The sequence below is a fragment of the Pangasianodon hypophthalmus genome, chromosome 2, assembly GCF_027358585.1.
Source record: "Pangasianodon hypophthalmus isolate fPanHyp1 chromosome 2, fPanHyp1.pri, whole genome shotgun sequence".
Classification (NCBI taxonomy): domain Eukaryota; kingdom Metazoa; phylum Chordata; class Actinopteri; order Siluriformes; family Pangasiidae; genus Pangasianodon; species Pangasianodon hypophthalmus.
In genome coordinates, this window is record NC_069711.1 from 31,488,572 (window position 1) to 31,499,484 (window position 10,913).

The 10,913-nt window shown below is 37.0% G+C and overlaps 1 protein-coding gene across 4 annotated transcripts in view; it reads left to right on the forward strand.

Moving 5' to 3' along the window:
- Window positions 1-10,913, forward strand: part of kalrnb (kalirin RhoGEF kinase b) — an 82,280-nt gene that overhangs the window by 69,513 nt on the left and 1,854 nt on the right. For all 4 annotated transcript variants that reach the window (XM_053229192.1, XM_034311712.2, XM_053229199.1 and 1 more), the window contains 10 exons: window positions 88-154; window positions 396-499; window positions 1,454-1,523; window positions 4,820-4,906; window positions 4,998-5,090; window positions 5,173-5,223; window positions 6,459-6,536; window positions 7,599-7,784; window positions 8,271-8,442; window positions 8,870-9,045. In XM_053229192.1, coding sequence (XP_053085167.1) covers window positions 88-154; window positions 396-499; window positions 1,454-1,523; window positions 4,820-4,906; window positions 4,998-5,090; window positions 5,173-5,223; window positions 6,459-6,536; window positions 7,599-7,784; window positions 8,271-8,442; window positions 8,870-9,045 — 1,084 coding nt within the window. The remainder of the gene's footprint in view (window positions 1-87; window positions 155-395; window positions 500-1,453; window positions 1,524-4,819; window positions 4,907-4,997; window positions 5,091-5,172; window positions 5,224-6,458; window positions 6,537-7,598; window positions 7,785-8,270; window positions 8,443-8,869; window positions 9,046-10,913) is intronic.

Here is a 10,913-nt window from a genome sequence, read left to right on the forward strand (position 1 = left end):
TACAAGGATAGTAATACAAATGTGTATGTGTGTGTGTGTGTGTGTGTGTGTAGTAAACATAACACTATGAAGCTGTTCTCTGTGCAGGTTTGTATTGAATGAAATGGTGCAGACAGAGAAGGACTATGTGAAGGATCTGGGTATAGTAGTGGAGGTGAGTGGGAAATACTGAAACTGGTATATATATATATATATATATATATATATATATATATATATATATATATATATATATATATAAAGCCATTTTGTATGTTACTATAGAAACGATAATAAACCTGTGATTTGCCTTGTAGCAAAAAGTATTGTTGCTGTTATAGAAAATTAATCAACATCTTCTGACCATTCAGATACAAGCCACACAGGCCTAATACTTCTCTTTCCTGAATTTAAAGGGTTTCATGAAGAGGGTCGCAGAAAAAGGAGTTCCCGAGGACATGACAGGGAAAGATAAGATCGTTTTCGGGAACATTCATCAAATCTACGACTGGCACAAAGAGTGGGTCATGTTTTACATCATACTCCTTATACACAAAGTGTGTTTAAAGATATAAATATATTAATTGAATGAGTTTATCTACATCACAAAAGATTTATGGAAAACCAGCAGCACACGGATGTCACATTATAAACAAAACGACGAATCATTTGGGACAATATTGAAAGTACATATGAGTAATGTTCTATCATTTACAATCAAAAGTCACAAGAGCACATTTTAGCTAATTTTAGGTTAAAAAACTTTAGCATCTGACAGCTTCGAGGAATAAGATTAAGTTCCTACAAATGTAAACTTTAATAGATATGCTGCGACGTACACTTTGTATTTATCACAGCAGTTTGTATTGGGACAGCTAGCTAGTAGTATTCAGCTAGTTTGTATGTTCAGAGTCGTTGCCATGCTAGCTATTTTCATGCTAGTAGAGTTATTTTCATGCTAGCTAAATGTAAAAGATTTAACAGAGAATGAGAACTGATACACATTACTGGAATCTATCTGCTGTTATGTACACTTTGTATTTATTCAAGAAGTTTTTATTGGGACAGCTAGCAATTAGCATTAGTTTGGTCAGAGTTATTAGCATGCTAGGTAATGTGAGAATTAGGAATAAAGCTGCTGTTACTTAGCCTTAGCTAATGTTTTTCCACATAAGTTCCTTAGTGAAAGATGTACTAATTTATCATCAGGTACTAAAATCAGTGTGTGATTTGAGGCATCTTTTCCTTTTATAAACCCTTCTCATACTTTAGGTGTTTACTAAAGTACTTTTCTATTTTAACTTTAGTGAAGTACACCTTCAGATCTTACCAGCCTATTGATTAAGGGGAGTAAAGATTTTGAGTAATTTTACCACCTCTGGCAATGCAACAGGACATACTGGTCTTGTGTATACACCCAGTTTTCACATGTTTTTATGGCATTACTGAAATGCTTTCTTCGGGTCATTTGAAGGTTCTTCCTGGGAGAACTGGAGAAATGCCTGCAAGATCATGACAAACTGGCTGAGCTTTTCATCAAGCATGTGAGTACAGCGTTCAAAAATACATAACTGTCAACCTAACTGTAAAGGAAATAGGGAGATCAGTGATAGAAAACCTGGAGAATTTGATAAAAACCTTGAGTCGCCCTGAAGCCCCAAGAAAAGACTCTCAACACATTTCCTTTTTTTTTTGTTTTGATCTTTTAAAATGCTGAGCTATGTTTAAAATAGCTCAGAAATCACTGGGCAGAATTGGCCAGATACGCTGAGTGGAGCTAAATAGTTTACTGAGCCCAGTGTTGATGTGATGACACACTGCAACGTGCCAGTATTTAGTGAAACAAGTTTTTGCTGATATTCTTTGAGTATGCCATTGTATCTAAAATATGTAGAGTATAGTATAGTAGATAAAATTGTTATAGTATAGTACAGTATGTTATAGTATAGTACAGTACAGCAGATTAAATAGGTTTATTTCCATCCAAACCCACTGAACAGGTACTTTAACTGGTGTCAACCATTAAAATGTTTAAATTTATGCGGCATAAACCTGTATACTTCATTGAATGTTATATATTGGTAATGAGAGGCTCAGATCACAGCTCTGGAGACTGGAAGGATGAAACTTAATGCACTCCTGTATTAGTCGTGACTTCCCTAACGCATGGTGTGAATTTGGTGAAAATCTGAGAACATCAAAGAAAACTGTAACGGGTTAGCCTTTGTGTTTTTTTGGGTGAAAAATTCAGCATTCTCTGATTTTCATCAGTTTCACAAAGTGTGTTAGGGAAGTCAAGACTAACACAGTAGTGCATTCAGTTTTGTTTTTAACGTACTCCAGAAGTGAAGAATAATATGGTATAGTACAGTGCAGTATAGTTTGTTATAATATAGCAGATAAAAAAAGTTATATTTCCATCCAAGCTGCTGCACTGCACATGTAGTTTAATTAGTATCGACCATGAAAATTAAAAAATTTTGTGGATCCCAAACCTGTATATTTTATTGAGTGCAACATACTGGAAATGAGAATGTCGAATCTCAGCTTTTTTAGTGTAAAACTAAGTGCACTCCTGTGTTAGTCTTGACCACCGTAACGCACCATGTGAATTTGCTGAAGATCTGAGAATGTAAAATCTTTTGCCAAAAAAAATGGTGTTTTTTTTTTTTTTTTGGGTGAAAAATTCAGCGTACTCGGATTTTCACCAAATTGTGCGTTATGGAGGTCAAGAATAACACAGGAGTGCATTCAGTTTTCTTTTTAACGTGCTCTATAACTGAGGAATAGTATGGTTATTGTATAGTATAGCATAGCACAGCACATCATAGTACAGTATAGTACAGAATAGCATATCATATTATAGTTTAAGCATAGTACAGTATAGTTTGCTGTAGTATAGTATAGTGCAGCGTATAAAATTGTTACTGTATGGTGTAGTAGATAAAGAGGTACAGTATAATACACTACAGTGTAGTAGATAACAATGTTATGGTGTACTATGGTATAGTATAATTAAGTGTAGTATAGTATACTACAATACTACAGGATAAAAATGTATATTTCCATCCAAGCTCCTGCACTGCACGTGTGGTTTAACTAGCCTCGACCATTAAACTTTTTAATTTTGTGCATCCCAAACCTGTATATTTTATTAAGTGCAGTATGTTGGAAATGAGAGCATCGGATCTCAACTTTAGAGAGTGATAGTGCAAAAGTAAGTCCACTCCTGTGTTAGTCTTGACCACCTTAACGCACAGTGTGAATTTGATGATGATCTGAGAGCGTCAAATATTTTTGCCCAAAAATGTTAAGGGGTTAGCCTTTGTGTTTTTTTTGGGTGAAAAATTCAGCGTTCTCTGATTTTCACCAAATTCACAGAATTTGTTATGGATGTCAAGGCTAACACAGGAGTGCACTTAGTTTCGTCCTATCATACTCTGGAACTGACACGTGTGTATCTAATTTCCAACATATTACACAGAATATACAGGTTAGGGATGCAAAATTGGAAACTTTTATTGGTCGATACCGGTTAAAGTACACATGCAGTGCATAAGCTTGGATTGAAATATACTGATTCTAAATATTTTACTGTGCTGTACTATATTATACTATATTATAACAATTTTATCAATCATGGTGTAGTATAGTATAGTGTGCCTATTTTATCCCCTAAACTATACTGTACTATGCTGTACTATACTATACTAATTCTCAGCTTTGGAGCATAATAGAAATGAAACTGAGTGAAGTCTTGTGTTAGTCTTGAACTCTGTAATGCATACTGTGAATCTGATTAAAAATCAGAGAACGTCAAATTTCTCCAGATTTTCACCAAATTCACACCATGCGTTAGGGAAGTCAAGACTAATACAGAAGTGCATTAAGTTTCATCCTTCCAGTCTCCAGAGCTGTGATCTGAGCCTCTCATTACCAATATATTACACTCAGTGAAATATACAGGTTTATGCCATACAAATTTAAACATTTTAATGGTTGACACCAGTTATAGCACCTGTTCAGTGTATGGGTTTGGATGGAAATATACCTATTTAATCTGCTGTACTGTACTATACTATAACATACTGTACTATACTATAACAATTTAATCTACTATACAATACTATTTTATATACAATAGCATACCTATATTAAATTCTATACCATACTATACTGTGCTATACCATTCTGTTATATTTTACTATATTAAATTATACCAAATTCATCAACTATACCTATTTAGTCTAGCAAAACCTACTATACTACACTGTACTATACTGTACTATAATATACTATACTGGAAACGAAATTGAGTACAGTCCTATAATAGTCTTGAGCTTCGTAATGCATACTATGAATTTGATGAAAATCAGAGAACCTTAAAATTCAGTGTTCTCAAATTTTCACCAAATTCGCAAGGTGCTTTAGGGAATGCATTTATGTTTCATCCTGTCATGCTCCAGAGCTGAAATCTGAGCCTCTCTTTTGTAATACAATACACTCAGTAAAATATACAGGTTTGGGAGGCACAAATTCAAAGATTCTGTTGGTCTATATCAGTTAAAATACACGTGCTTTGTATGATCTTGGGTGGAAGATACCAATTTTATATATTATACTACACTGTATTATATTACACTATAGACCTACTATAAGAATTTTATCTACCATACTGTAGTTTAGTGTATTGTCCCTATTTATACTATACTATTCTATTTTATTCTATGCTATGCTATGCTGTACTGTACTGTACTATACAGCACGTGTGTGTGTGTGTGTGTGTGTGTGTGTATGAGAGAGAGTGAGAGATCTTCATGTATGTATTTTCTAATTACAGGAGAGGAGACTGCATATGTATGTGATTTACTGTCAGAACAAACCCCGCTCGGAGTTCATAGTGGCTGAATATGACACATTCTTTGAGGTGAGAAATGTTTGAAATAAAAAGCACACTTGTTTTTAATCCCCATATGATTTTATTTCACATTTACTGCTCTCTTTATGCGCTCGAACAGGAAGTCCAGCAGGAGGTCAACTCCAGGATGTCCATCAGCGATTACCTGATCAAACCCATACAGCGGATCACCAAATATCAGCTGTTGCTCAAGGTGTAGTATAGTAACAGTGATAATTGCTTTAGCTTATTGTTATATTTCTAGATATGAAGTGTGTGAAAAAAATTTTTTCCAGGACTTTTTGAAATACAGCTCTAAAGCAGGCTTGGACTGTCAGGAAATAGAGGTAAGATGCTTAAACAAGCTTTTATATGCATTCTTATGTGTGCGTGGTTTACCCCAAATATTATAAAGCCCTTGCATGTACTGTATATTGCATCATTTCAAAAGCTTGCATCCCCCATGTTTTTTATAGTGTGGAAAAAGTTTTGCAATTTATCTAAAACAAAAAGAATTTAGGAAAAAAGAGATCAGGCTTTTGCCATGATCATCGAAGCTTCCTCATTAGAAGAAGGCAGAAAAGTGTATGATATCTTTTATGTAAGAAATAAAACACAAGAGTTCATGCTGTTATAGGAAAATAGTCAACGACAGCGCAGTGTAATGAAGCCCAAAGCAAAGTGTTGATTATTTCCCTATACGAGTACATCCTGAACAGAATGTTTTATTCCTGTTATACCGCAGCAATTTGTCAAGGATCCCAATTTTTATTATAATACTTCAACACAATACTGATGCTTCATATCCGTTTATAGTTACATTTAATGATATGGAACGTCCATGAAACAAGTTAGTTCCTGTTATCATGTATGCTATAGCAGCTATAAACAGTCATTCTTTCACCAGCCTCATTTTTCTCTCTCTTTAAGTTAATAAGGCAAAAAATTCTTTAATTCAGTAAATGCTTTTGTCCTGAAAACTTTCCTGCGTCAGAAAACTGTTATAAAGTGCTGACTGTTATAAAATAGGGACTCCGTATATAAAAATAACTAAACGTCTCCTCACAGAAAACTTCACCATATCAATAATTACATGTTTTTTACTCTGCTCATGTGGAGCATCTACTATACAAGTCCCTGCATACTGTAAGCTGTTACTACAGAAATGATAATGTATTAAACCGAGCACGTTAATGTAAACCTTGCAGGCAGGGCTGCTGTTACTGAAGATTAATCGACAACTTGTGACCAATCAGATTTGAGAATTGAACATATTGGTATGTTGGTATAAGAGGTATAAGAAGGAATATTGCAAAAGCTGTTCAGAGGATATAAAAGAGGTGGGCATAAAAGTTATCAGAGACTATTATATCACATTCAGAAAGGGAGATACAAACTTTTGAATGGTATCATTTTGAAATCTCAACATATGCAACTTGACAGTTCTTGTAACTTCATGATAATGAAGGAACATCTACATATCTAAATATCTTGTTGCAGTGAAAATAAATTTCTTTTTTTCATGCTAAGGATGTCTTTTCACTGCACTATAAGCCTTAACTCATATTTCTCCTGTCTACAGAAAGCAGTTGACCTGATGTTCCTGGTGCCCAAACGCTGCAATGATATGATGAACCTGGGAAGGTTGCAGGGCTATGAGGTGAGGTTTAAACCTTTAGCCATGTGATTTCAGTTCAACACACCAAAACACACACACACAGGAGAACAGTCCGTAACACATCGGGGATCAGCTAGGGTCAGTGCTCCTATTTTGGTGCTGTAATAAAAGAAAAAGAAACTCTTTTTTTGTGTGTTGCTAAGGGCGTTTTCACACTTGGCCCAAATACTAGAGTCCACACCCAGGATCGATTCTTGGATCACTTGGAGGAGGGGTTTGTTTTCACACACAAGATTTCCCTCTATACTGTGGATCAGATACACAGTTATGCATATTGTAGTCCTGGTTAATTATCACATCAATCTTCCCAGAATTTTAACTCTGGATTGCGTTTAATCTTTTAATCGCGTTCTGATTATATACTGAGAAATATTATGCATTCCATTTATATTTCCTTTTATATTTCCATTTATGTTTCCATTTATATAGCACCTTTTTAACACTCAAGGTCATCAGTGTGGTTGTAGGTGTGGAATTTGTAGTATGATAACAATGTGTATAGCGTGAAGACACTCCCGTCTCTGTGATTCAGACAGAGATTGTTTATCTCATATGAATCGATCAAAAGTACTACAGACGTCCTCCGGGAACATTACATAACACATATACTGTATGTTCGGAAATGTTATCCCGTCTGAATAGTACTAAAGATGAAAAAAGACAAAATGCGAAGAGGAAAAACAAATAAATGCTGGCGAGGAGTGTTAGCACATGTAGAGGCGAAAGAAACAATAAACAAGTGAAGACAAGAACAAAAAAAAAAAAGCCCTGGTGAGGAGCACACCTGGTGAGCAATCCAGTGGGTGCATGAAATCAAAGCAAACCCGAGACCACCGTTTCCAGATGGACCAGTGATCGGTTTTCTCGACCACACCCAGGTTCGAAAGAAACAGCTTTCACACCCAACCAAATGTACTGGAGTGTGGAAACGCCCTAACACTGCTCTAAGTGAAGTTCCAGTTAATCTCAGTCATGTTGTCTGCCATACAGATGGTTTATATCTGATATGTTGCTTGGCTAACCCTGCTAATATTGCATACTTAGGGGAAACTGACAGCTCAAGGGAAGCTGTTGCAGCAGGACACGTTCTTTGTGACGGAGCAAGACTCGGGCGTTCTCTCTCGCAGTAAAGAGCGCAGAGTATTCCTCTTCGAGCAGATCGTCATCTTCAGTGAGCTTCTTCGCAAAGGATCCTCGACGCCTGGATACCAGTTTAAGAAGAGCATCAAGGTACAGAATGGAGAGTCTGGGAATCTAAAGAGCTGGTTACGTGATTGACACATCAAATAAAATAACACCTGTGGGTGTGTGTTATAGGAAAATAATCAACACCGCGGCAGTGTGTTATCTCTTACATTATAGCAGCTCCTTCTACATTAATAAGAAAAAAATGAGCAACTGCAAAGTTCTGATTTTACCTCTGGTACAAAGCGCTGACACTGGAGACTCCTTCCAAAAAATGTTAAATAAACGTCTCCTCACAGAAAACTTCATTATATCAACAATTACACACACGTTAATCTGTTTATACAAGTCAGACAAATGCTTGTGAATGAGATGTTATTATAGAAACCATTGCCATTACAGCCAGCACTACTATCAGAGCTGCTGTTATAGAAAATTAATCAACACCTTCTGACCAATCAGAATTGAGAATTCAAAATTATATGTTTGCCTGTGCATTTATACTGACATATTGTGTTCATATTTGTTAAGGTGAGCTTTCTGAGCATGGATGAGCACGTAGAGAGTGACCCGTGTAAGTTTGTGCTAGCGTGCCGTGGCTCATCCGAGAGGCTAACGCTACAGGCTGCTAATATAGACATTAAGCAGGAGTGGGTACGGAGCATACGGGAACTTCTGGACATGCAGAGCAACTTCCTCACAGGTAGGAGACTGGAATTGACATCATGTTAAGATCAGGGGTTGGAAAATTGGAAGGGTATGCCGCAGAGATCATATAAATCTGTATTTCATGAATAATATTCTGTTGTTCAGTTTTGTCTTCCCTTTAAAAGTGTTCCTGGGTCTGTAGTAATCATATGATTTCAATGAAACATTAGAAAAATGGATGAAATGGATTTTGGTACTTTCTTTATTCAGGCTTATGTTACATTTTTCAGGCCCAGAAATAAGCTCCGCCCTCATTCAGAACACAGCTGTAAGCCAGTGGGTGGGGTCAGTTAGGAGGAACAGAAATGAATGTCCATGTATTCATTGCATTTGCAAAGCTCTAAAAATTACACACTGCCCCTTTAATATGTCATTTCACATTGATTCATGTTAGTGTCATTTTTCACTTTTATTGTTCACAGCGCTGCAGAACCCACAGGAGTACCAGAAGAAGGAATCTGGATCCTCTCACTCTCTGAGCCGCCAGGCGTCCGGCAGCAGCCGCTCCTCTTCCTCGCATCCCTCCACCCCACTCAAACCCACTTCCTCTTCCTCCAACAGCAGCCCCGCCCACAAGCCCAGCAAGCAGGAGGAGGAGGTCAGTGACAAGTCATGAATCATCAGTCTCGACTGTCTGTACCAGTACAGTTAGAGTTCAGATTTCAGATTTATTTCCCTAAGAGGACATGGCATGGATGTAGAATTTGACACAGAAATTATCACACATTACAAAGCCATCAAAGTATTTTATACCGAATTCCAACTGAGTAAGTAATTTTATTGAAGATAAACACATTATTCTGTTAAAAAAAATACCTTAAATGCAACCTTTAATCAAACAGAGGAGAAATAACATGCAGTGGGAATTTACTCAGCTTTACGCCTTAATGTAGATAATAACAGTTCAGGTGCAATAATTTTAGCACTACTAACGTTTTCACTCTCACTCTTTTTTTCCCTTGCTTTCACTCTTTTTCCAGAAAAAAAAACAATCACAAAAACAGACAAGTTCTTATTTTTATTTTTACATTGCAACATTGGAATATTTAGCGAATATGTTGTAAATGTCCTTATATCCTCCCACTAACAGTTTTTTTTAAACCCATTTTCGCCTTATAATTCCCACCCACCACCACCTCACCCCTATCATTGTACAGCTACCAGTAGGGGAGGGTGATGGCTAGCAGATCCTTCCTTCCTCAGAGACACGTGAAGCCAGCCAGCTGCATCTTTTCAAACCGCTGCTCGTGCTGCATCACAGGGCAGTGTAACACACTCGGAGGAAAGCGCTATCTACCCTCTTCTGCATACATGATCTCAAAGACTCCAACAATCTGTGATTGACAGGGGAGAGAGAGTAAGCCCCTCCCACCAAAAGAACACAGCCAGTTTTTCTCTAGACATCCAGTGACAGATGGCTGCGGCATCGTCGGGATTTGATCTTGTGATCCGGCGATAATAGGCCAAATGCTTTTTCAGAGCCCAAGAATAATTTTTCACCAGCACTTTTGTCCTCCATGTTTGTTGTTCTCATTTGTCTCCCAACTGGTGACCTAATTGGTTGGGAGGTGAAAAACCTGGACGTCACTCAACTTTTCTTTTAACTTTGGATGCTCTTTTGTGACCAAAAAAAATTCAGACAGTGGTGCTTTGTAAAAGCTCCCCATAGATTTACATTTAAAAGTCATGAAAGCAGTTTGTATTAGGAATAGTTTCTGTTACACTCAGCAACAATATTAATTAATTTGTCACCATTTCAAAAATAAACAGACCAAAAAAGAACCTACTTCCTGTTTATTTAGACCATCTTAAACTAGACCAGTGTCTGAAATGGTGCCCTACTACCTATTCCCTATACAGTGCATTATGGGTATTCTGTACTCTGTATTGTACCCTCTACCCTCCCATTGCAGGGTGTATGCTTTGGGATGTTATGTCCAGACATAACATCGTTTCCGTAATAAGCGTTATTGCAGTGCCTCTCTTCAGCTCAAGTGTTTGCACAGATCACACCCACACCATCTTTCAGGAGAGGAGTGGACGGTTATTCTTAGCGGGGCGACTGGCCTAGTTTACCTTCTGTTCTCTCATCTCTCTTCGGTCTGCGGTATCTCTCTCTCGCTCTCTCTCTCTCTCTCTCTCTCTCTCCTTCCCTCTCGTCATAATGCATCTTGGCCTTGGTGTATCCTGCTTTCTAGGGCTGCAATAAATCAGCCTGTCACTGAGGAGCAGACTGGAGGAGCTGCTCTGCTACATTTTATTTTTAAAACGTCTCAGAGCTCAGTCCAGTCCAGTATTCAGGAAGCGAGACATGGGTCAAGGTCCTGATTAGTCACAAGTGGACTACATAATTAATATATTTTAAAATGCATATCAAGAAAAGAAACAAAACAAAACAAAAGAAATAAAGATAATAATAATAATAATAATAATAATAATAATAATAATAAAACAGTGCGTGAAAAA